The sequence below is a fragment of the Petaurus breviceps genome, unplaced genomic scaffold, assembly GCF_028583685.1.
Source record: "Petaurus breviceps papuanus isolate PSGF00001 unplaced genomic scaffold, PetGlider_PUasm1.0 186, whole genome shotgun sequence".
NCBI classification, from domain to species: domain Eukaryota; kingdom Metazoa; phylum Chordata; class Mammalia; order Diprotodontia; family Petauridae; genus Petaurus; species Petaurus breviceps.
In genome coordinates this window covers 21,455,313-21,478,498 of record NW_027185798.1, presented here as the reverse complement: position 1 = coordinate 21,478,498, position 23,186 = coordinate 21,455,313, and the positions used below count along the sequence as shown (strand labels likewise).

At 46.7% G+C, this 23,186-nt stretch overlaps 1 protein-coding gene across 1 annotated transcript in view; it reads right to left on the bottom strand.

Moving 5' to 3' along the window:
• NUFIP2 (nuclear FMR1 interacting protein 2) overlaps positions 1–11,598 on the bottom strand; it is a 28,105-nt gene extending 16,507 nt beyond the window's left edge. The window contains exons 1-2 of the mRNA XM_069089760.1: positions 11,113–11,598; positions 5,550–7,262 (exon numbers count right to left, since the gene is read on the bottom strand). Of these exons, the coding sequence (XP_068945861.1) occupies positions 5,550–7,262; positions 11,113–11,482 (2,083 nt within the window). The 5' untranslated portion in view covers positions 11,483–11,598. The remainder of the gene's footprint in view (positions 1–5,549; positions 7,263–11,112) is intronic.
• Positions 11,599–23,186: the final 11,588 nt, after the last annotated feature.

Genomic DNA, 23,186 nt, shown 5'->3' with positions numbered 1-23,186 from the left:
GGAAAATAAATTCAGTGGCTAAATGGGTTTTCTCTGTAGCACTAGATTCCTGGAGCAACTAAAATCAAGTACTGTCAAGATTAAATAGCCTTCCTAAGGTTTAAAAGGACCACCACCACTGATATGGTAGTAATGGGAAAGAATGATGTCCTCTCACACTGGCCCCTTCAATTTCTGGGCTGCTTTCATTCCCTCAAGAATTTATACTTTAAATTAGTTCTCATTAATCCACACTCCACTAATTTGAAATTTGTTACTGAGAATCACAGAATGTGATCCCATAACTGCTCTCCTCCTCTAAGAAAAAGTGATGTTCTAACTGTAACTAAATTCTTGCAGGGAAACTTTTGAAAGAAAACTTGAAGTACAGATTTAGAACACAAGCCCTTTGAGGGTGGGGCCTCATAATCTCTAAGGTCTTACACAGAGGCAGTAGGTGTATGATAGCTGCTGAATTAGAGGAACTCTGCTCTCCACACCAGCAGACTGATCTTTCACATTCTATCTCCCTGAAGGAAGCAGTTAACTTTCAATATAATCCACAACTCTTGTGGCCACAGGATTAAGACCAGAGTATGACCATAATCCAGGCAGGCAGAAAAGCAGTGTGCCATAAAGTAGCCACCACATTTTCCAATTTATATTAATAAAACTAACGTATGATAAAGTACTCCCCACAAAGTTTCAGGGCAGCTGCCTTAAGAGACATTTTAAGACCTCATTTATCGGATAACCTCAACAATGTCATGAAGAAACCTATCATCAATAGTATCAATACTAACAGTTCTTTAATAGTTGTCAGGTTTCTTAGTCCTCAAAAGATAGCAAGTAACAAACCTGCCTGACAAATTATAGAAAGTCTGACAGCAACAAGTTAAAAACTAGTCTGTGGGAGTGGAGAGAAAAACTACAAAAATGACAGAAAACTCATGAAATATTGCAAGTAGCAGTCCTTTAGCTTGGAGGCAGTCTTATACACTTCAATGGCCCCCATTCCTAAAGTTGACTTTTGATTATCAATAAAAGGTTAAGTAATATTCAAATCATTATTTAATGGTTAAAAGAAAAATACTGGTGCTCACAGGGGCAAGTAAACCTGGAATTCACTTACAAAATACACTTTGCAATGACACTTGACAAATGGGTTGTCAACTTATAAAAAAAAATGGTCAAAATACATTAATGCCAGTAACTTGCATAATAACTTAATTAAACCAATTTGTATACAGTGAAGATAAATGCTTTGGGATCTATTCAGAACTAACATTTAACGCTCACCAGCAGACCTTCCCATTTGCTATCCACAAACCCAAAAGAAGGATCAATAGTGCAGAGCCAAGTGAAAACAGTGATTCAGGATCCAAGTCTCAATTTTCTCCAAGACAGAGCTACAAACTTGGAACAAGGGCCATGTCAAAGACAAGAGGTTGATTTTTAACTTTTAATACCAAACGATGACATTGCCCCAGCTTGGCAGGAAAAAAAAAAAAGAGAAATTAATCTGAATAACAGCTTCTTCTGAGGACAAAAAAGATGCACAAAAACAATCTAATGATTTGTTTCCTTAGTTCATACAATAATCATTAAATGCCTAGCATAATGGTGCTAAGATCTTAGGCTTCGGGGCCTGGCCTAAAAGCACAAAAATGGATGAAAAAAGAAAACGTTCCTCCCACTTTCCACACCAAGCCTGCAAGAGTCAAGACCAGAGCAACAACCTGCCTCCTCCAATCTGGATGCCCCTGCCTGCCTCATCTATGAGGGCTGTTCAGTGGTCCCACCCACATCTCAAGGAGCTGAAGGAGAGTGTTGGAAAAGGACAAATCAACACTCCATGGAGAAACCAAAAAGTGACAAGATACAAAACTCTGAACGCTGACAGGCACCAGAACTCTTCCAACCTTTTACTGGTATCATCACTTCCCAGAATTCTAGTCTACAACCTGCTAGACAAACCAGCACACTGCTTAATGTAGTCTTTAGGATAGATGGTGTACTCTCCCCCCCCCCACATTTTTAGTGTTTCATAACTACACAGCCCACTCTATATCCCACACACTCCTCAAAACAGAGATAAAATGTCTAGTCCACCTCAATCAACTGGGATCAGCTCTCTGAAACTCAGTGGAAACCTTGTACTTTAGGAGACATGAGATGTTTCTGCCTTCATTTGCAGTTCTACTCACAGTATACCTTACACAGGTATTTTAAGAATTACTCTACCCACCAGTTTCTAAAAACAAAAAACTTTCACTTAATGAATGACAACTCCCTTCTTCCCCACTCTATCCACACTGGTCAGGAGGCACACTCAAGGAAAACTACAAGGAGATTCTACTTCAAAGAAAACAGCAAAAGATATCTAATCAAAGTTTTCCTTCATATCACACAAGTGACCAAAAGAATTTTAGCACGAAACAACCTGACACACTGAAGTAACTAGAAGACACTGAAAAATCCTGATGAATTGTTTAACAGCCAGTGATGAAACTCAAAGAGCAAATCTGAGAACTGTGGGGTACTCTCTGAATGAAATTCACAGCCAATTCTGTATGCCTACGTCACAAGCAAAGATCTGGAACACTCTAACTTCAAGGAGCTGTGGGGTGGTGAGAGGGAATTCAAACAGTGCACACAGCACCAAGCACCGAGGACCAGCTGACCAAGAGTGAGCCAGCTCTGATGCTGCCGCCTTCATGGATCCCTCCTCTCACTCTGCAAAGTACTGCACCTAAGCTCCCAGATACACACAGCAAGATGCTCAACAAATTGATTTCTATTCCTCAAGTCATCCAGCCAACTTTTAAAACTACCTGGAACCATGATTACTTCTATTTCAAGCACCTGTTATTAAGAAAGGACAAAACCAGGTGCAGATCTGGGGGAAGATGGGAGGTCCTCAGAGAGCTTAGAAACCAGAAGCAGACCTTCAGGATGCATTTCTATGTCCTCGAGACCTAAGACACGATACAGCCCAATATTTACTGACTTAATAAAAGCAGTTAAGAGATTTCCCTTGTCTACTAGTGTAGGGCACCAGAGAAAGAAAGGTTGTAATCGAGAGCTACAGGATCAGAACAAGATGTACATCTGTGCACTGCACACGACAGGAAGGCAGAGGTGGAGGGGACTGCACAGTGAGGAGGACCGGAGTGGGTTTGGGGTGATGGGCAGGAGACACAAAGACAAGCTATGAAGGGGTCAGAGAATGTGCAAAGAGGTCGGGGGAGAAAAGAGTCCCATATTATGCAGATTTACATCCCACTGGTGGCAGGCAGGCAGGAGAAGTGATTAATCCTAAAATAACACAGCAATTCTGAAGCTGCTGGAATTTGTACATGTGCATGGTGGTCATTCCATCATGGGGTTACAAGCTGAGCCAAACAAACAACAAAAGTCAGACTACTTTTCTGTCCTGACCAAGGACTCAATATTCTGAATGACTTTTGGCCATTTCCAATGACTCTAACTGCCTCAGAGGATGCAGTTACTAAAATGTCAGAAGAAGGGGCAGCCAGGTGGCACAGTGAATACAGCACCTGCCCTGGGGTCAGGAGGACCTGAGTTCAAATCCGGCCTCAGAGAGTTAACACTTGCTAGCCATGTGACCTTGGTCAAGTCACTTAACCCCAATTGCCCTGCCCTCCCCCCTCCAAAAAGCAATAAAAACAAAACGTCAGAAGAGCTTTCTTGGGAAACTTTCCTAAAAGTCAATGCACCAAAATCCTCTTCTTTCCAGTGATTTTGTTCCTTTTAGTGTCCCCTAGGCCCACTCAAAAGGTCACGAGGCTCTGAGGAAGAGACAAACCCACCCCATGGAAGATCAATCCCCAGAATAAAATGTAAAAACACACCAACAAACAAATCGAATGGTCAATAAAATCTAAACAAAAACCTGATACTTGCAACCAATATTACTCATCACTTTGAATTCATCTGTTGCTGCTTTCTGAAGAACACTACAAGCATTCCTTAATTAAAGGTCTCTAAGGGTATCTCATAAATGTTCACCAAAAGGGCAGGATAACATGCCCAGTTCCCTCTGCAGCTTGGCTTTAGTAATAAGCAGGGGTGACCACAGCAGTAACATATCACGAACAGGTAAAAAGATTTCTTTTTCCTAAACGCCCCGAGACACAGCCTGGGCAAGGAATGATGTATCAAGCGGGCCCCTTTCTTCGGTTCCTGGTTATTTTCCAAGACATCAGCGGAGGAGCAGGGGGATAGTTAATTGTGCAGGTTCCAATTCTGAATTTTCCCCAGAATTCTACCCTCTCTTCCCCCCTTCCTCTACTCTAACAGGCTACCTACGGACAGAAAAGGGGCAGCTGGCATGGTTTTATCTTTTTCTGGGTTATGGAAAAGACACCCAGGACTCTCCACAGTTTGGGACATGCATATGGTAAACAATGTCAGTTATGCACCAGAATCTCACGTTAACAATTGCTATGAAGCGTATTTCAATTAAGTTATGTTCCGGGACCTCTCTTCACACAGTTTTTGTGTCCAAAATACCCAAAGTTCTAAGTCAGTCTCAATTTTACCTGTCTGGCATAGTACAAGACCTGCTTTCCTCATGGAAGAGACCAAGATTTTAAGTGCAGCAGTAAACTGGCCAAGAAAGAAGGACCCAACCTCCAGCATCTCTCCAAATCCCTACAATTTCCTAGACAGTTTCCAACACTACTATGTCTTCTGATACTGACAAAAATTAATATGAGGAATTGGTTAAAACACACAATTCATCTTTAGGATTAATACCTCAAAATATCAACTAATGTTTAACTGTATTAAAGAGGTAATAAGCATAAAAACTGATTCAAAGAAATGGACATTACATAAAATAAAATCATGCAGAAAACTGCAAAAATGAGAAGGAAAACAACTTGTTCAAATGCAGAGCTGAGTACCAACTGAACTAGTCACTCTCCCTTTTTTCCTTTAATTCTTCAGTCTATCTAATATTGTCTAAAAAAGATGTCACCAACTAAATATTTTAAATTAAGCAGGCCAGGTGGAAATTTCAGAGGTCTCTTAACAGAGAATATAAATACATCTGTACATTTTAGGAAAGGGGAAAAAAGCAGAGTTAAGTCTTAACCATTTAATTTTCTAAAGACTCCAAACTGTAAACAAATTTTGGGAAAGGCATTGGACCCCGGTGCAGCAGGGTCTGGAGTCAGGAAAACCTAAATTCAAATCCAGCCTCATACACTTACTAGCTCTAGCTCTGTGACCTTGGGCAAATCATTTCACACTGTTTGACTCAGTTTCTTAACCTGTAAAATGAGCCAGAGAAGGAAATAGCAAACCACTCCAGCATCTGTGCCACGATCCCAAATGGGATCATGAAGAGTTGGACACGACTGAAAAACAACTGATTAACAACATCTAGGCAAGGCTGGAAAAATTCTCAGTCTTTCAACTCTCTCCACATGTGACCTGACTTACCCCCAAACAGAATTAAGAATATCTGTAAAAAGCACTATCAAACAAAATCTTAAGATTCGCAAGTAAGAGCAAAGGATTTCACAAAAGGAATGAGTTACCTTTAGTGTGATATACAATAGCAGCCCTCGGGTCAAAAGAACCCCAGCTATCTTTCCTTTCTAGGCCTCTCTGGTACCTCTGTTCTTTGGCGGAGGCTAACAAAGTGTTCGTAGGAGAGGCCAGAGGATTTTCTATCTCGTAGTCCTTTGAGAGAAACACTAGAGCACCGTGACTACTGATGTCTGCTTTCTGCAGGTCACCCGTGAGACTGGGCTCCAAGGTTAAGGCTCCACCCTCACTGGCAGTCCCAGGCCTCAGAATGCCACCCAGAACTTGAGGACTAGTCCGCTTATCCAACTCATAAGCCTTGGGAAACACAGGATGTTCAGTTCCTGAGGGAATTATTTCAGCACCCTGTGAAACCAAAGTGGCAGGATATTCCCCTTGAAATGTCACTTCCATCACCTGGTGATCTGCTGATTTCCCAATAACAGTTTCGGGACCAGCACTAGGCTCATTGATAAATGACAAACCCCACTGATTCTGGAAGATATCCCCCAGGTTCTGCTGCTCTGTCTGAGAGGGCAGATCAACCTGTGCTGCACCCAAAAGCACAGTTTGCATATTTGAAGGGTAGATAAAAAGGCTAGGCTTCATTTGTTCAACGGCTGCTGAAGTTATGCTCAGGTCCTGGAGGATGGTCTCTGTCCCAGAAGGGGTAGGGGTTACAGTACTAGCAGCAGTGGTAAGCAGTGGCTGATTCCCAGGAGAATATAGACTTCCCTCAGTCCCTGCCAAAACTGGACCATTAGAAAAGTTGGCCGAAGTCACCGCCTTCATGGCAGACATGGGGACCTGGGACAGTCGACTCGAGGTCTGGGCCTGAGCTTCCCCAGCAGACGGTGAAGATGACAAGGACAAGGGAGACACGGAAGGGCTCTGGGCCGCTTTGTGGAGGTTTTCTTTAACTTTGCTCGCATAACTTATTTTAGGGACGATTTTAGCACTGCTATTGTCCACTGGAAAAACTGGGGGAGGTTTAAACAGGGTCCATGAATCCTCTTTGGAGGCAACAGCTGTTGCATGTTTGATTTTGGGTCGATCATCAAACTTCTTGCTGCTTCCGCCAGGTTTGGCATCAGAGTTTTTCCGCTGTGTATCTCCAACTCCAGGCTTCCCACGACCTGCTCCTCCTGACCCAGCTTCATACTTCCAAATGGGCTTAGAGCCATCCCCTCGGTTTCCCTTTTGTTCACTATAATCAGGTTTGAAATTGTCAAGTCCCTGCTTGAAGTTGGGGGTGTTGGACTCAGGCTGCATTATTTTATCTGGTACCAAATTCAGGTTCTCGCAGCCCTTGGCGCTGTTGCGCCGGGCCTTCCGTTTCTTAGGGGTGGTGTAGCCACTCTCAGAGCCACTGCCATCGTTATCAGCCCCTCTGCCTACATAGCCATTAGTGATATAACCAGAATTATTTGTTACAACACCATTTGGAATAGATACTGCATCGGCCTTGTCGATAGATTGGTTGTCTCTAGGCTTACTTTCATAAGATTTCTCATTCTTTTTGTCCATACTGTTTTTCTGAATGAAATTCTTGGTTTTAATTCCTGCTTTCCCAAAAGTACTGGCTTTCACAGTCTGCTTCGGATTTAAATTAGTGTCTATAGCTTGCTGGTTGCCATTGAGTACCCTCGAAATGGTGGCTTCATCAGAGCCCAAGCTCTTCAATATTTCTCTTTCTCCAGCATTACCATTTAGTTCACCATAGCCTAGGAAGAGAGAGAAAAAAAGTTATTTTGATTGCAATAATGCATTTTTACTCTTCAATTGTCTTTAATAAAAAAGAAATATGCCCTGGCGAATCATACCAGGTCCTAGTCACCAAATAAGCCAGAGAGTGAAGAATACGGCCTTCTATCTAGTGATTACAAATATTACAGAGAGAAACCTAACAAAGCCTATTTTTCAATATACCACAATTGGCTGGTTCCTCCTTTCAGCAATATTCATCATAGAGAAATATCTCTAATTTAGAATTCCATATAATTTACCATTTATAAAATATTTTATTCTTTCAAATACCTCAATGCTTTTATGGAATTCTTCCAACTTAAAATGGGCTACAGATGAAAACAAAACTGAGTAACTGCAAAATCTCAAACTTTTATCAAGGCCAAGGTATCCACAACTAGAATACCCAATGTAATGAAACTAGGAACTCTCTCATTGTCAAGACTAAAATGAAAACTCTATTACATACAACTGCTTGCAGTTGGTCCTCAGATTTAATCAAAAGGTTGCAACAGCTAGCGACAAGAGGAGTAAGTAACTTTTCTAAGTTACTAACAGTGAGGTTTTAGGTGTTTCCAGAGATCATCAAATGGTGAGCATGTAACTTGGAACAATCACCCATTCTTCAAACTTTATGGTAAGAGGTAGAATAGCGGCAAGATGCTTCTAAAGCATTCTGAGATCACATAACTCAAGTTTTACTATGATTGTATGTAGGCCACAGGCAGAGACCAAGAAAGTGTTTTAAAAAGTTTAAGGGTATCTAAAATGGGAAGAATAAACCTCCTCCACAGCAGAGCTTTATTGCACTCAACCTCTGAAGGGTAAGGTGGTGGAAGGTAGGAAAAAGGAGGCCCTTCAGAAGATGCATACAAAGTTTTGATCCTTAAATCTTTCTGTTACAGAACTATCAATAACAACCCTTAAATATCAATTTTGAGAATGTTATTAGGTATTTTAAAAACAGCTTTCAAAAAGTATCATTAAGAAGGCACAACTCCCCTAAAATGGCCTTGGGTGAATCACTTAAAACCACATTTGTTATCTGTAAAATGGGGAATGGGTGGAGGCTTGAAATGAAGAAGGCCTACCCTTCCAGTTTCATATCTATAGAGGATCCTAAGAACCCACGGCCAAATTATGCATACATACAAGAGGACCAAAAACTTCTTAAATTATTTCTGTTGCATTCCTACTTCTGTAAAACTCCAAAAGGGGCAAACCCTCCTAGGTCCAGCTTTCTAAGAAAAAAATCTTAATCTCATCTCATCTCACAAAAAAGGATTTGTTGCTTAAAGAGAAACTGTTTCTATATTACAAAGATTTGTTATAAAAAAAAAGTTAAAGATTTGTTTTTTAATTAGCATGCAAACTTTGAAAGTCTTCAAATCAGAAGTACTCAAGATGTTCAACAGCTGTAACTTCTCCAGTCTTGTGCAATTCTGAACCAAGGACAAAAACTTTACAAAGCTCCCTATGCAAAGAGTCTTAGAGACAAAGGTTTGTACTTTTTCCAGATTAAAAGTAATCAATAGATTACATGTACCTCAAGTTGCAGGGACACAGTAAAACACTACCCAAAGGCCAAAACATCTGATTCCTCCCAGGAGGAACTGCGGGAAGGGGCCTTGGAGTTAGTTACAACTAGTCCATCTAGAAAGTCCTTCTACACGGGAAGGAACCCAGAGATGAAGGCTTCTTCAAAGGGGGGACCCGGAGCAGAAGCAGGATCTGCACCCCCACCTTCTGTCTCACATCAACTGGCCCCAAAAGCCTGCTTCGGAAAGCAGGGGCCCTCAGAGCGGGGAAGCCGGCCCGAACACTGACGGACCCCGCGCATGGGGTCCGGCCCGCCAGGGTCTCCCGGGGAGCCGCCGTGTGCTGAGACACACAGCTCCATTTTAAAACGGACTCGAGTTCCATTGGGTTCTGGAAGGACCGCGGCCAGGCCCCGCGGCGGCGCTGGGCGAGGCGCGCGCTCGCGCCCCCTAGCGGCTGACCGCCGCGCCGCCCGGCTCCGGCCCGGGCCCAGCTTCCCCCGGTCCTGGCCAACGTGCAGGCGGCACCTTGCAAAGTTTCCCCAGGAGCCCTGCTGCCGGGCTCGGCCTGGGGGCTCCGCGTGGCGGCACGGCCCCCCGCCCCACAGCCCCCTCCGGAGCTCCTGGAGGCTGGCCTCTTGGAAATGCCCCTGGGGCCAACAACTAGGCGGCCTGGGGCGCCGGGCAGCGGAGGCGGCAGGAACCACCCCCGGGGCCAGATACAGCCACGTGACCGCCGGCCCCCTAATTCTAACAAAACCTTCAGCTTCCCCAGGGGCTGTAACGAGCCGTTCCTCATGTGTTATTCCCAAAGAGATGAGAAGTGCGATTACCTTAGTTATTACCAGGCGCTCCACTGCCAAGCCCCCCCAGAGGCCTAAATGGGCGCCCCCTCCCCGGAGAAGCTGCCGGAGCTGGGGGCGCTGGCAAACTTGACTTCAGGTTCAAACATACAGCAAAAGTTGCCTCCCCCGCCCCCAGACCTGCAGCCAAGCTGGGATGCCGTATTTGGGAATTCAGAGACTGCCCCAAAGTCTCCCCTGCACCCCCGGGTGCGAAGCTCCCCCCAGGCCATCCCAGAAGGGCAGCTTCACCAGGATTGGTGGGGTGGGGGCCCTAAGAAAATAACGCCCCCAAACCGCTCTCCACGGGGAAGGGGCCAGGGCCTCGTCTCCCACGCGGCCCACCCGCTGGGGTCCCCCAAGTTCCGCCAGACCGAAAGAGAAGGGGAGAGGGGTCCCGTCGCCCCCGCCCAGGCCGCGGGGATGGTGGCGGGGACGCGGCCGCGGCCACTCGCCCTGCTTTCTGGCCGCCGGGCCGAGCGTTGGAGCAGCCGGCGGCGCAGGCCCGCTCCCAGGCGCGAACACGAAACACTCGCAGCGTGGAGTGGCGTGGCTGGTTCCCCCCCCCCCCCCCCCCCCCCCGCCACCCCCCCCCCCCCCGCCCCCCCCCCGCCCCGCGGGGCGGGGTGGGGGGGGGCGACGGAGCCGGCCCCAGCGGCCACCGCCCCTCCCGGGCCGGCCCGGCTTACCTCCCCCTCCCGCCCGCCCGGCCAACCACCGCCCCTGGCGAGCGGGCGCCGAGGGAGGAAGGGAGGCCGCGGGACACGCCGCGGGCGGAGCCGGGCCCGGCCGGGCAGGGCAAGAGGCCGCCGCGCGGCCGCCGCTCCCCCCGCGTGGCCCGACCCCAACCGCCCCCGCCCTGGGCCGCGGGAGCCGCCGCCGGGTGACCGGGGCCGGGCCAGGCCGCGGCCGGGCCGGGAGACTGGGGGAGGGGGGGCGGGGCACGCGCCGGGCTCGCGGGGCCCCCCCGCGGGGCCCCGGGGCCTGTGACAGGAATCGGCTCCCAACATGGCGGACAGGAAGCGGCCCCACGACGAGCAGAGAACATTCCAGCCGCGCCGGCCCCGGCCCGGACAGCGAGGAGGAAGGGCGAGCGGGGAGACGGAGACGAGGGCGAGGAGCAGAGGGGGCAGCCCGGCCCAGGCCCCGGCCCCGTCGCCCCCCCCCACCCCGCCCCGGCTCAGCCCCGCCGGGTCCACAGGTGGGCCGGGGCCGGGCGGCGCCGGGGGCTGCGGGGGAGGGGAGGCCTCGGCCGGGCCCCGGGCCCGGCCCGGCGGCGCCCGGCCCGCGTGGAAGGGCAGCGGGCCCGGCCCGGGCGGGCGGGGACCCGGGAAGGTCACACCGGCCGCCGGGCGGAAGCAGGGGCGGGAGCAGCGGCGCGGGAGGGTGTCCCCGAGCCCCGTGACCCCGGGCCCCCTCCCGGCCCCGCACCCCCCGCGCTCCCGGACCTGTTTTCTTCTTGGGCGCTTCCTGGTGCGGCTGCAGGGCGTGCTTGGGCTCATGCCTCAGCGGCTTGGGCTGGGCCTTGGGGCTGCTGCCGTCGGGCCCATGCTGCAGGTACTGGTGCGGCTGCTGGTGGTGCTTGTGGTGGTGGTGGTGGTGGTGGTGGTAGTAGTAATAATGGTGGTGGTGGTGGTGGTGCGGCGGCGGCGGCGCCGGCGCTGCCTGGGGCGGCTGCTGCTGCTGGGGCTGCTGCTGGGGGTGGTGGTGGTGCGGGTGGTGGTGGTGGCTGTGGCTGCTGCTGCTGTGCTGGGGCGGCTGCTGGGACTGCGGCGGCGGCGGGGGCTGAGGCTGGGGCTGGCCGGGCTTCTCCTCCATTGAAAGCGGCGGGGACTCCCTGGCTGGGGCTGCGGGCTGCTGCACCGTCTCCAGACCGTCTCGGGCTGCTCTCCGGGCACACACCGTACATCTGAGTGGCTCTCACCAGGGCACCGGCTGACTGGGGGATTCTCGGAGATTGGCAGCCGCCCTCCAGCAATCAGCGGCCCGGGCCGGCGCGCAAGCACCGCCCCCGGGCCCGCTCCTCCCCTTCCCCCGCCCTCTCGGCGGGCCCTCCCCGGCCGAGCGCCACTTACCCGGCGCAACCTCACAGGGCTGGGCCTCCAACGTCAGCACTATGGCTCTCTGCGCCGTCGATGCCTCGGCCCGGGGCTCGGCGCGGTCCGCCAACAGCACTTTCCACACACCTCCCCCAGCAGCTAGCTCGCGTCCGGAGCGGCAGATTCCACGGGGCCGCTGGGGCCGCCGCCGCCGCCGCCGCAGGGCTGCCCGCCCGCCCGGCCTGGCCCGGCCCGGTCTCCCCGGGACGGCGAGCCCGGGACCCCCCTGGGAACGAGGCCGGCCGAGGGGCGAGCGCCGGGGCCTCGGGCGGCCGGAGCCGCGCCACCAGTTGTTTTTAAAACGCCGGCGTTCCGGGAGCCCGCGAGCTGCGGGGTCCTGGGCTCCTTCCGCCCTCGGGGCACGTGCCGCACCCCGGCTCGGCACCCCGGGGGCCGGAGACCCTCCGGAGAGTGGGAGCGGCCAGACCCCGCCAGGAAAGTCTCCCTACGGGAGCCTCGGGGGGTCGTGGGGGGCGAGGAGGGGGAAGAAGCAGGCGCGCGCCGCCCCTCGGTCAACTTGTGTGAGCTTGGCTTCCCACCCTTTTAAAAAAATGAGGGTTCAATAAGAGGATTGTGCCTGGTCCTATAGTGTCAATTAAAATTACCCCGTGTTTATTACATAACGTGTTATTATAAAAGCAAACGTGATGTCAGTACTATAATGCCCCTTTATGAGTTCTCTGAAGGATTGGGGGAGACCGGCCCCCAAGTCACAGAGCCACAAGTCTGTCCGCAGGCCGCTCTTCTGGCAGCGAACCGAGGGGAGCTTCAGGCTGCTCTGAAGCCGGGCTCGGGACGTGGTCCCGCAGGAATCAGCCCGTCACTCGCTCCCATCCCCGGGCGCTGCTGGAGAGGGGCAGCAGACTCAGGGTTTGGGGCCATGCTGCTGCGGCTCGTGCCTTTGACTCACCTGAGACTGCAGGACTCCTGGAGCTCTGCCTTCTGCGGGCAGGTCCCTTCCCCGGGGGCCTTGGGAAAGCCCCAGGACTCCTCCCTCGTGCCTCCCGTCCCGTTAGCTCCCGTAAGTTACCTGTCCGAAGTGCCACTGCTTCGTGCTGCACTTTCAGTAACGTTTCTGTTGTACTTTTTCCCGGCTTCTTCTTCACATCAAGTTTACCTGACGTTTGTAATGTATAAGACGTTTTCAGGTCAAGTTCCATTACAACGAAAACATCACATGGTCGAAGGCCCATCTGCTTGGATTGAGGATTGATCCCATTTTGTCCTATATGTGTTGCAACTAATAGCTAGTATTTACAAAGCGCTTTGAGGTCAGCTAAGTGCTTGACAGCGATCTCATTTTATCCTCACTAAACCCTGGGAGGTAGGTGCTATTAATATCCCTATTTTACAAATGAGGAAATTGACTTACCCAGGGTCAAGGCTAGTGAGTGTCTTGAGCATAGATTTGAACTCAGATCCCCCTGATTCTAGGTCGGGTTCTCCTCAGAGTCCTTGTTAATTCATTAACTATGTGATTTGACCAGTGGTACACTTCTATACTGAATCGACATACTTGAAGAGGTCAGGAAATGGATGGCATTTTATTTACTTTTCCACTCATAATAACTAATTAGTAGGTATATCTGAAATCTGTCCTGTCTGAAAACTGTCTTGAAGAGAAGAGCAGTGTCTCTTATAATGACAACTCTATATTCTTGGCTCCCCAAAATAATTAAGATTAATATATTCCCCCCACTTAATATACTTTGCCCTGAAGCTGCCTATAAATGAGGAATGTTCAACTGATAATGATGTCATGTCTGGTTGCTGCTCTATGAGAAGGAAAAAAAAGTGGGGAAAGGGGGTGGAATTTGATATTCCAACAAATTAGTGAAACAGCCTTGACCTAACTAGAGAAACTCCAAGTTTATTCCTTCCATACCCTGGCCTCCCATAACATATGTGCTCTCTCTTCTGTCCCAGATGTCAATCATTTTTACTTTTGTGGTTTCTTCATTGAAACTGGAGTGGAATGTTATTAAAGGACATCTCAAATACTGTGATTCCATCTACCCCAGTGAGCTGAAAGCCACCAACTTTTTTCCTAGATCTGTATTCTCCTATCTTGATTTAAGAGGTTAAAAAAAATCAAAATTTCTTTGAGAGAACCTCTCTGATATTTAAAAACAGTTTTATTAATAGATGAGTATAGCTTTCAGATGTTAATTTACCTTGTGGTTTCTAAAATCTGGCAAGTAGTATAGCGCACTAAAAAGAGAAATTGAGATTTCCTGCTTAACATTTAAAAAAAAAAAAAACCCAAAACCTTTTTCTCCTTCCTGGAGACCAAGCATGAGGTGTAACACTTTTTTCCTCTCTCTTGCTGTGGGTGTCTGTTGCCCTAGACAAATTTTCTTGTGTTACTCCTAAACTAGAAGAATGCAATTTCTAAGTGGTCTCAGCAAAATTAAGAGAAGGACAAGTGCTTTGCTAAGAAAAAGTACTTATTATTATTTTATTATATATATTATCATGATAGGTCTAATATCTCATGAAATCTTTAAAATGCACACAACTTCTGTGATTTCAAAAATGTACCTTAAAATTTCTTAGTTATAAAATTAAAATGATTTTTCACACATCCTTTGCCTTGCATTTATATTCTGTGATTCAGTCTTAAAAGACATGGGAGAAGTTGCTACGTTTAATGAGAAATGCCTCATGTGATTGGGAAATAATTTTCACTCTCAGGGCCTCTGTTTCCTCAACTGTAAAATGATCATCTGTGGGGTCCCTCTTGGTTCTAACACTCTGGAAGTAATAATCTTTCATCCCAGGGCTTGTTGTCTTCATTGTGAAATTACATAACATCAGAGGATTTGGCAATGCAGAGTCCAGTTTCATAGCTATAATAATTAACTTTCACTTTACAAAAACTATTACCTAGAGAGAGAAAAAAAGGCCTTGTCCCAGTGTATCTATGTGAAAGTTGCATCTACCTCTGATGGTGGTTCCAACTTCAAAATCAGGCAAGTCATGGAGCACCCAGAATCATACAATCTCCAGCGTGAAACATCTAGTGTTTCATTTCATTACAGAAAAGAAAAATCATTTTTTTTCCTTTTAGATCTCCGAATTTTTGCCTGGAGACACAAACTTTAAAAAGACTTTTGGAGTGACCAGATGTAGATAAGGAGAGCTCAGGTTAGTCTTTCAACAAACCGAATAAGGTGGCTTTCTGGACAGGAAAGGTTTCAATTCAAGCAGTGACGGTGCTTTATGGGGTTTAACTAACAAACCCTGTATGCCAAGGGCACTAATTGTGACCTACACTTAATGAACACCTGAATTCAAGAGTTCTGTCAAACTGAGGTACCCTTTAGCCTTCCCTGAATGACATCGCTGGGACCTGAACCCACATTAATGGCATCTGACCTACCATTTTGGGCAGTTGATAGTAAGATGTCTACAAAGCCTCCCACAATACAAAGGCCAAGTTGAAAAACAATGACTGTATGAATGAAAATAATAATCATTAAGGTCTGCATCCCATAGTACTTTCTTAGGTGCTAAATGGACTTAACAGACTAAAATAGAAGTGATCATTACAGCCTCATAGATAGAGATGGGAGACCTGGGTTCAAGCCTTGTCTCTAATGCATACTGGCAGTGTGACCATGGACAAATCACTTACCCTCATTGTGTCCCAGGTGACTCTTTAAGACCATAACCTGCAAAGAGAACACAGATCTGCATTGGAAAGGGGGAGTTTCCTCACAGCATGAGGAAATGCACCCATGAAATCCCAAGTCTGGTCCAGGAAGATAGAGGACAAGAAGTTTAGAGCAAGAAGGAACCCTAGAGGCCATCTAACTCAACACCTTCATTTTACAGAATGTGCAACTGAGGCACACCACTTCAGTGGCCGAGTGAGGACTTGGACCCAGGGCCACCGTCTTTAAGTCCATCATTTATCCTACTATTCTGTGGATCTGCCTTTTCCCTCAACGACTTTATATTTTAAATCAAGCCAAACTACACAGACATGGTTAACTAATAGGGTGTGGTGTCCAGTTCAGAAGTTATGTCCAAGTGCTCACTTTCAAGGTTAAAACTCCTTTGCCTCTTTTCTATCTGGGGCCCCAGCCACACAGAGTTCACATGGTTAACTCTACCCTTAGCTAGGTCACTTGACCTCAGTCTGCATTTCAGTTTCCTCATCTGCAGAAAGGTCTGTCCCAAAATGCTATGAAAATGGATGAGGTAATGGTGCTGAAGTGATTTGGGGGAAAAATATAACTCTCAATCCAAAGCAGTGTGTCTTGCAGACTGGACTTCAGATTCTTGCCACCAGCCAGGCTTTGTCTGTCTCCGATTCCAAGTCTGAAAGAATATAGATGGAGAAAGTCCCCATCAGACCTAATCATACTGCCTGGTAGGGCCAGTCTACCGCAGGTGGACGTCAGTGACTTGCAGGTGGCAGCTGACCCCACCTGTCTTCAGCATCAGCAATCCCTGCAAGGGGTGATTTGCATCAGAACAGCTTCTTGGAGGGGAATCAGGTTAACAGAACAAACAGCAACTTTTAGCTCGAGTTCATTCTGGGTATCCCACTGGCGTCCATCTAGGTGCTACCAGGCAGGTGAGCTTTTCCCAGCATTGTACAAAAAGAAGTTCTTAATGCTGTGATGATTTCTTACCTATGGCTAAAGAGAACCAGCTCCTGGTCTCCAAATGGAGGATGATCCTGGTGGAGGCCAGTGTGTTCATCCCCATTATTACCATCTTTCAGAAATAGCTACTGCCCCCTAGGCCTTAGGAAAGAAAGTATTTTCACCCTTAACAAATCTCTGCTCTGAAAACCACAGTCTGCTGAAGGAAATCTGGTGAAACAGCAAGCCCTTACCACCACCATCGTGGCTCTTAATGTGTCACCAGCCTCCGGTTTATTTCTGATGATCAGGGAATAAGACCATAGACTTAGAACCAGACAGAACCTAAGAAAGGTCACCTAGACCAACGCCCTCCTTTTACAGGGAAGAAAATGGAGGCTCATGTGGGGACTTTCTCGATAAGGCTCACACCTACAAAGCAAGTAACAGGCTCACTGCCCAGGTCCTCTGACGCCAGTTTTTGTGCTCTCCACTGCACCACACTGCCTCCCCTCTCTGTTTTTCTATAGCCTGTTCTGGGGGATCCATAAGGATGTTCCTTTCTGCACACAAATTCAGATGATCCCACAGAGACAGACAACATCTGCTGCCTACTCCTGCCAGAAATATGAAGCTTGTTTACTAAGGCACCACCAAGTAATCCAGAGGCCTTCACTTCCATGCAAAAAAGCAGTCAAGTTACCCTCAGATCAACCAGAGATAAAGTGGTTTGGCCTGTATTTCAGGGAAGTGGGGCTACATTTCTCATTATCTTGGTGCTTTACACAGAATTAACAATGTTGACAAGAGCCTCCCTTCTAACCTCTACTTCATTTCCTTGCCCTATCAAGACTAGGGACAGGCTCTAGCTCAGCTACAGCCAAGTCACATTTCCTGGCCCTAAGATTAACATGTAAGTGCTTCCTAAACTCATTATCATCATAATTACCATTCTAATAAAGTCCTCAATTTCTTTGTGTGGGTGTGTGTCTGTCTGTCTGCCTGTCTGTCTGTCTTAGAGATTGTTTAAGGAACTTCCATTTCTCTTCTCATAGGCTCCATAGGGTAGAAAGGACAGATCATTATCCCCGTTTTATACAAGAAGCTGAGACAAAAATTGTTGTTCATCCTTTGTTTCCAAAGAGGACCAATGACATCACGGATTATGACTTGAGTGAATTGGATTTGTGAGGCAGAATTGTACAGAATCATCAGCCTCACTCTTTCTTCCAGAGTCATCAAAGTCCAGTAGCAAGACAAAAGTCAGGATGCCTGGCAGTGACCCAGGACACAGTGGATGATGACCTTGGCATCTTCCATGTCTGACCAAGCTTTAAGCTCTGGTTAGCACCTGCTTTAGCCACCCATGGCCATTGGAACAAATTGTTCTCATCTACCCATTCCTGGGGAGGGGGGGACGTCTTCACGTGCTTGGGGTAAACATCCCCCTCATGGGTTTGAGGCTTCTTGGTTACCCCCAACTTGTCTTAGACTATCTGCCAAGACCTTTGCCAGGGTGTGGCCACTGCTCGGAACCACAGGTGAGAGTTGGGTAAAAATCAACACGAAAGGCAGATGAACAGCCCTGAAAAGGACTGGGCAAGCCCTCACCAAAAGTACTAGGTCTCCCTGAACACCCAGACACCCCTGAAACACAAAAAGGTTGAAGGGCTTACCTGAGACCACACAGAAAATAAGTTCTTTACCTTCATAATATTAATGCTTTTTGGGCTGGTTGATTCAGCCTCTTCATAAACTTCAAGGTTATAACTAGATCATAGGTCTCCTGACTCCTGCTGAGTCAAGGATGCCCTAGCTACCAGGACCCTAGGATTCTACATCTATAAGGGGAAGGGTCCTAAGAGGCCATCCTTTGCAGATAAAGAAACTAAGTCCCAGGGGAAGTGAAATGACTTGTCTGAGTTTACACAGGGAGTAAACATCAGAAGTAAGATTTGAATTCAGATCCTCTAATTTCAGAGCCAGTGCTCTGCAAATTCCTAAGAGAATGGAGACACACTTAAATGTGTGTGTATATGTATATGTCCGTGTAGATGTATGTTTTATGGATGCCCTTTGGCTTTCTATTGCAATCATTTCTCATACTGTTCCTCTCAGGCCTTTTTTTAGAATCACATGTTGTTATAGATCTTTAGTCTTCCTAACAGGGAGGGAAAACCATATTGTAGGCCATCAGCACTTAGAGAAGGAAATTATAGTTCTTGTTTTTACCATTTTAAAGAAATGCACATTATTGAATACCTGGAATGTACAAGACAATCTGTAAATACAACAGTAAATTCCATCAGGTTCTGTTTTAGCCGGAAAGGTAGCCCATAGAGACAAAGTTTCCTAGAATACATTGAGTCAGCCTGCTGACATCAGAGATTTCCCACTGCTCACTGCTTGCTGGGTTCTATAGGTTCTTCAAGCCACCACATTGGACCAAAATATCAAGAAATAGCTAATATTTGTAAAGCCTTGACTATTTACAGAGTGACTACGTGTGTTATTTCGTTTGATACAGCAACATTTTTTGGTTTCATTTAATGTCAGCCACACTAAAATTGCTTTCTTCAAGGCATCAAGCTTCTTCCTTATGAAAGACAACAGACTTCCCTAAAAAGGAATTTCCACAGCATAACCAACCTGAGGAAGAAAGACCAGTGAGAATGGATGAAAACCTAGTCGGTATTTTTTTTTTATCTCTGTTGTCATTGGATGATTTTTCAACTGGATGAAATTGGCTTATTCTACCAAATCATCCCTTTGAATGTCTTAAAACTGCTCTCTCTTTACCAGGGTTCAGTGTGGGCTTTTTGAAATAATCAGTGATGCAAATATAACTCAAACTCCTGGTCAATGTATTATCAACCAGTGGATCAGGAGCCATTAACCAAATAGCAACTTTTTAATCAATTGAATAGCTAAGTCAATAACAAGGGAATATTCTCCCCATGCATAATGGAGTATAATCTCCCAGGGGTTCCCACAAGAGTGGTTGAAGACGGCTCCTTCCTAGACAACTTCTCATGATGGAAGAAGGACATTCTATGAATGACTCAAGTGGCTAGAATTTGGCCCAGTCTGAAGCCTCTCCAGTTTGGCTTCCCAGCGACTACCTCAATCTCATTCTGTCAGTGTTGGCCACTTCTCTACAAAGTAACTCTCTCCAGCATCTGAAAGACCTTCTACTTTGAAGGGTGTGTCAGTGCTCTTCTGTGAGACTATCCTAGGTCTCAGGCTAGTCAGCCTATTTTCACTTCTTTTGTGGTAAGATCCTCACTTCCCCCAACAGGAATCCTCTCAATATCATTTAATATTTAAATTAAACTAAATTCCTTTTAGTCCTCATCATGCCACTGGCAGGTAGCTTTAGGGCCATGCAGATTACCTAGAGCTTGGAGGAGGCTGAGGAGAACTGAGCAACTCTGGGACAGAGTAAAGTGGGCATCCTCTGCTTCAAATTCCTGATGCCCAGGTCCCTGGGTTATGTTCTACCCCAGTTTAAAAAAAAGGGTCACACCTGACACACAGGTGTGTACACAGTTTCATTAATTCAAGGTAAATATCTTCCTCGGGGTTGGGAAGTCTTGCTTAACCTCCTGAGGATACGAACATGCATTTTTCCCATCCATCTGTATTTTAATCTAGATTATTCCCTTATGGGCCTTATATAAAATACCACTAACTGTTCTGCCACAGCTGGTAGACATGGGCATTCTTAGAGCCTACTTCCTCAACTTTCCAGGGCTTTTTTCTCCATAGGTACCAAGGAGTCTAACTCCATGTATGCTGGTGACTGGCTATTTTGTGGACTACAAGAGGTAGACACGGGAGGGAATTTAGACACCATCTTATTGAACCCCCCCTCATTTTACAGATGGGGAAACTGAGGCCCAGGGAAGTTAAGCTACCTGCGCAAGATGATATAGGTGGTTTCAGAGGCAGGATTTAAACCCAGGGCCACTAACCCCAGACCCATTGCTTTTTCCATTATATCACAAGTACTTCATTTAAGATAGCTCTCCATTAAGACCCATATGTACAAAAATATTTATAGCAGCTCTTTTTGTGGTGGCAAAGAATTGGAAATTAAGGGGATGCCCATCAATTGGGGAATGGCTAAACAAGTTGTGGTATATGAATGTAATGGAATACTATTGAGCTATAAGAAATGAGGAGCAGATGGACTTCATATTTACCTGGAGAGGCTTATACAAACTGATGCTGAGTGAGAAGAGCAGAACCAGGAGAAAATTGTACACAATTACAGACACAACATATGTGTGACAACCAACTTTGATAGGCTGGGCTCTTCTCAGCAATGCAAGGTTATAAGACAACTCCAAAAGACTCATGATGGAAGAAGATGTCTACCTTCAGAGAAAGAACTAGAAAGAACAGAGTTTGAATGCAGACTGAAGCAAACTACCTGCTTGCTTTCTTTTTCTTGTTTGGTTTCCCATTGTATATTCTATCAGTTATAATCCTTCTTTACAACCTGACTAATGTCTAATGTGAAAGTGTTTGCATATCCTATACTTGATTGCATGCTGCCATGGGGTGGGGGGGGGGGGGGGGGGGGAGGGGGAGAAAATTTGAAACTCAAGGGATTATAGAACTGAATCTTATAAACTAAAAGTAAACAAACAAATTATTAAAGACAAAAAAAATAAAAACAAAATGAAAAGATAGCTCTCCATTAGTCCATCATCTTGTATTTTCTCTAGACACTAAGATTTCATAGTCAGTCTTTATCACCTTTCTGGAATTCTTGATAGCCAACTGGACTATCATACTATTCCTCTCTAAGGTCTTCTGAGCTGAGGCCATTTGATTTCTTAGCCAAAGGATATACTTACTGATTGTGTGTCTATATGTCCTTCATCCTCTGAAACTCTCAAGACCATATAATTAGCTAAACATGGCTGTGTCCCAATCAGCAGGTAGAGAGGAAAGCCTATGGCATTGTTCTTAGTGGTATTATAACATACATTCTAGATATAAAATCTCTAGAGATACATATGCACACATACATATGTGTGCCTGTATTTCTGAGAGGTAGTGGTGCACCGAGCTCAAAGCCAGGAAGACATGGGTCTTCTGTCTCTGACACCACCCATGTGACCCTGGGCAATCTCGTAACCTCTCAGGGTTCACGGCAACTGGCCAAGACTACAAGTTGCAGAGAAGGTGCCAACCTGCTTTACAAATATGGATACTGAGACTCAAAGAGAATAAGTGATTTTCCAAGAGTCAAATGGCCAGTAAGTGTCCAAAGCTGGATTTGAACCAGGGTCTTCACCATTTAAGTCTAATATTCAACATCCACCATACCTAGCATGGGTCATTCTCAACTTGTTTCCAGCCAAGGCTGGTGCCATTTTGAGTAGCCTATACTCTGAGTGTCAATCATAGTCAGAATTGATCCCGATTCAGAATTGATCCATGCCCTGAGAAATCTTACCCTCTCCCCCCCCCTCCCCCCCACCCACCATTGCCTTGTCTTCTGGAAGTGCCTGATTCCTGTCTGGCTAAGGTGATGAACAAAGAGAGAAGTGTCCTTCCACCACTAGAATTTTGCTTGCATTCATCCTCTTTCCTTTCAGAGATAAGCTATCTTTACACATCAGCTCCCAAGGGTTGCTAATGCTCATGCTTTCTGGGTAAGCAAGACAGGTCAGTAGTGCTTGGCTTTGAACACAATGAGAACATCTACCAACTCCAGACTTACACAAACATAATCCAAGTATGGCCAGGTTCATAGCACCCTAGAGTTAGGAGGGACTCAGAAGCCACCAAATCCAACCTCATTTTATAGACAAGGAAATTGAGGCCTGGAGAGGTCATGGGACCAGAGATTTAGAGGTGGAAGGGGCAATAAAGTCATCAAATTCAAACCCTCATTTACAGGGGAGGAAATTAAGGCCCTGAAACATTAAGTGACTATCCTAGAGTCTCACAGCTGGCCCATGTGACTGAAATGGGAATCAAACCCAAATCTTTCTGATGCTAAATCTTACACTACCCACAAACTGTGCTGTCTCTCCTGATGAGGGCAGGGGTCAGTCGGTGCATAGAGACCCAACCGCTGCTGAGGCTTTGGAGGGATGGCCTCCCAATACTGGTCACTTGGAATCCGTTGTTCAACACAATACTACAACAATCTGCATTTTCATTACTCACCAAACTTGCTGTTAGGGCTGCACAGAAATAGGACATAAATTCTCAAAGGCCTGAAGTGGGAACCATCTTGGATGCATTGGTGTTTCCCTATACCAAGTCTTTGGCCCTGAGCTCCTGTCAAACCCTTGCAGGCTTCTCCTCGAGTGTGCCTAGTACATGCCCACGTCACCAATGGTTGAATCCAACAGTCCCATAAGCATTTATTAAGCTAGTGTTGTATACTATCCCTGTGTAATAAGAATGTAAATTTTGAAGATCTTCCCTGCCCCTAGGCTAATGTGCACCTGAAGCCTGGGGTGGGAGGCTTGTTTTTCAGTAGATACTTCTTGATTGGCCAGTGAATCAATAAGGTTGTTACATTCTCTGAGCCAGGAGAAGGCTATATAAGCCCTGATGTGTAGCTTTATTTTGGGACTCACTTTGAGAAGTGTGCTGTGATTTGATCTGAATTCTGGGAAGCCGTTATTGAGAGTCCCCCGGCTTTGAAAAACCCAGAATGTGGAAACCCAGATGTTGACTGGGTATGGATGTAATGGTTGGACAGTTTGGAAATCTGTCTACTTGATGTTTCTGTCTTGATAATTATGCCTGTATACTTTGAGGTTCAGGGTGCTGACCTTTTCTCCTGAACAAGGTAAA